We start from the raw sequence: 3,243 nt of genomic DNA, 5'->3' as shown, positions 1-3,243 counted from the left end.
ACAATGACCACTACAAAGAATGATAGAATGCCGTGACGTCATCTCTGAGATAAACTTGATGCGGTATTATGATGATTCGAGGATACTTTTTAAAAGCTTATATCCATAAATCCAAAGAAAATTAATTTTTAGGAAGATACCTGGAAACTTAACTCCTTAGCTATAATAGAAATATGTGAACCTCACGTACAAATTCGAAACAGCAAGTTTGGCCAGACCCGGGAGCACAACGAAGGCTTTATCTTAAAAATTAGGTAATGAAATCTTAAAAAACTATTTTCTTATTTGCAACTGATTGAAAAGTAAAATGATTGTGAGAGTACCATTTTAAGTACGTTTCCTTGAAAAACTCTGTAATATAAAAAGTAGTTTCGCAAAGGGGAAAATCGAAATTTTTAAGGTGGCGACTCGTGCGAGAAGAACGTAAATGTATATCACCTTTTATTGGTATACAAGATAGCGCCTTCCGAATTCGCGGTGACGTCATGTCACGAGAATATACAAACAAAAGGAAGGGAAAGCACTCGTTTATGAAGGGGATGAGTAGGCAAAAGCAATAGAAACTACCAATTATAAAGTTTGGCCCTCACTAGTGCACCGTACCCTACCGTACCAATTATAAATCGTGCCGACGGCAGTTGGTTCTACGTAACCGGAACGACACGGAGTTATATCCGGCCAAGGACAGTCATTTCAGCAGCATTCCCCGTGTATGTATGGGGAGGGTTTATGCTGCTACAATAACAACAACCATTTATAAATTATACATCAACACACATACTTTTTTGCCACGGCGTCATATGCATTACAACGCAGAAAAACTGCATTTCGACGTCTTCTTATAATTCGTGCTTTCACAATTTTACACGCGGCACTTCGTTTTCATTAGTTTAAATCTCACAAATCACAATATTACCAAACCATTTACTGAATTAAAAAAAAAAAACATGTAATCTCTCTTCCTTTTGCGTGTTTTGTATTATTAAGGTGTCTGACTTCACACTTGTCAAAATCGCGAAAAATAAAGTAACGGTTTTATGGTATCGTTTATAATTTCTATTGTACCGTATCTGTTCGAGTGCACTCATATACCGCATTTGTATGTATTGCCTGCTTAATATGCAGATCGTTTTGTAAATTTTTCTACCGCAACGGTAGTACCGAGTTTGTTTGAGAGCACCTTTAGCGATTTATTAGATAGCAAGAAAGCGGCCTAGATCATTTACCTATTGTGAATATACAGAATTTAATACGCGCTATTGTTATTTGGTTCTTAAGAAAGAAGCGCGAATAAAAACCAAAATAAGGAAAGCGCGGGGAAAACTCAAAGCATTGCGTTAAGTGAGTTTTTCACATATTTCAGGATATTTTAAAGAGAAGGTAGGGGATCTTTGTTAATAATCATTTAAATAGCTGTGATTTGTGGCAATATGTCTGGACATAAATCGCCTCAAAGGAAAAGCTTAAATGGGAGCAATCCCAATTCATCTGCCTCGTCGATTGTTTCATTCCATGGTTCTTGGGCGCATGAGGTGCGCCTCGCTGAACAGGACGGTTGTGATGTATGCAATATTATAAAAACATTGAAGTTATTATACTAATTTGTTATGTATCTTTAACAGCGTAAATCGCATAATAGCAGTGGGGAATCCAGCGGCAAAAATGCACAGGGAGATTTATCAAATGACTTGAATCAAAGTCAAGGAATTAAGAACCACGAACCTACAGTATCTGAAGATCGTGAAATATCGCTGGAATTCATTGAAGGTGTTAACGAGGCAAAGTTTGAGCGTTTATTAAAGGAAGAAAAGTTGAAAACACCTTTCAAGCGCCGTTACTCACAAACTCCGAGTAATGAAAGTCGCTCAGATAGCACCAATGGTTCCAATAGTGATAATGAGGCTGATGATTGTTCTAGTAACTTCAAACGCACATCTAACAACAGTAAATATGAGGACCAAAAACGCTTGCGCTACAATAGCTATGGCTGTAGCACATCTTCCAAAGAGTCACAGGTGGAGGACGATCCAGTAGTATTAGCGCGTCGTCAAAAACAAATTGACTATGGCAAAAATACTGTGGCATATGAGCGTTACCTAGAAATGGTGCCGATACGCAAGCGTAATCATCCACGAACGCCGGATAAATATGGTAAATACAGTCGGCGCACATTTGACGGTCTGATAAAGGTGTGGCGTAAGCAACTGCATTATTATGATCCAGAGCCTGTTGCTGGCAATGCAGAGGACAACGATGATTCAGATTAAATGCTGCATATAGTTCGAATTGAATTCTTATTTTCTTATTTAATGCGAGAAATTTTGCTTTATCATTTTCTGCCTGTTCACATGTTTTGCTGTTCTTGTTGCATGTAGTAAATGCCCGAGTTTTGTTTTGCATAAGTATGCCATAAGTACAATTGTTTTGTAGATGTAAGTTAAAATTTATACAAAAGTATAGCAATTACATATATACGGAGAGTATTGAACGTGCGTAGCAACAATTAAAAGCTATTTAATTAAACTATCAAGTTTTAGTTGTCCAAAGATGTATAGCTACGAGTAAGTAACATAAATAAATAAATCCACTGCAAAATATATATATAAGTACGTTTAAATACTTTAGGAATGTATTGGGTTTAGGAATTAGTTCGTAACGTTTTTACCGTAGACTTTTATTTAAACAAAAAACAGTAATTATATCAACAAATTAATCAATTATATATTCGCCGTTGCTGTTTAGGGGTGGGAAGAGATCTCTCGAAGAAATTTGTTGATGCGGTTTCGCCTGGTCTGGTGTTGAGCCAGTTTTTAAAGACCTTTTTTTGTTATCGAAGGTAACGCTCTTCATATGGTTTGACAGGGAACGGAAAAGATTGTAATCGGTCGGTGTAAGGTCCGAAGAATACGACGGATGCTGAATAATCACCCATTCGAACTCTTGGAGTTCGGCTTTGACGACTTGTGCAATATGGGGCTTGGCGTGTGACCATGTCGATTAGATCTTTTCAGGTCTTCAGGATGTTGTTGTAGCAGTAACTTTGGCCTGTAAGTGTAGTGTAAATTACCGGTCGTCTTCATGTAGTTCATTTAACGGTAGGTCTAGGAAAATTGCTGTTTCGACAGGTTGGGTCCAGAGGTAGAGGGGTGTTAGATGAGTGGGTTTGATGCTGCACATATGTTTAGTATGTCGGGGTCGATTCTGGATAAGTAGGAGTTTAACCTGCTACAGTATCCAGAACGT

The 3,243-nt window shown here is 37.7% G+C and overlaps 1 protein-coding gene across 1 annotated transcript; it reads left to right on the top strand.

Annotated features, from left to right (window-relative positions):
• Positions 1 to 1,255: 1,255 nt before the first annotated feature.
• On the top strand, positions 1,256 to 2,599 carry LOC128859540 (histone RNA hairpin-binding protein). Its single transcript, XM_054096446.1, has 2 exons — positions 1,256 to 1,562; positions 1,623 to 2,599. The coding sequence occupies exons 1-2, from the start codon at positions 1,431 to 1,433 to the stop codon at positions 2,265 to 2,267; spliced, it is 777 nt and encodes a 258-aa protein (XP_053952421.1). The 5' UTR covers positions 1,256 to 1,430; the 3' UTR covers positions 2,268 to 2,599.
• Positions 2,600 to 3,243: the final 644 nt, after the last annotated feature.

This window comes from Anastrepha ludens, chromosome 2 (assembly GCF_028408465.1).
Source record: "Anastrepha ludens isolate Willacy chromosome 2, idAnaLude1.1, whole genome shotgun sequence".
Classification (NCBI taxonomy): Eukaryota; Metazoa; Arthropoda; class Insecta; order Diptera; family Tephritidae; genus Anastrepha; species Anastrepha ludens.
Note: the sequence above shows the minus strand (reverse complement) of the source record. Positions and strands in the feature narration are given on the sequence as shown.

Excerpts from the sequence above, each read along its gene's own strand:
- LOC128859540 (XM_054096446.1), top strand. The coding sequence starts at position 1,431 with ATGTCTGGACATAAATCGCCTCAAAGGAAAAGCTTAAATGGGAGCAAT. Across the intron at positions 1,563-1,622 it reads CTGAACAGGACGGTTGTGAT|CGTAAATCGCATAATAGCAG; the intron begins GTATGCAATATT and ends TATCTTTAACAG.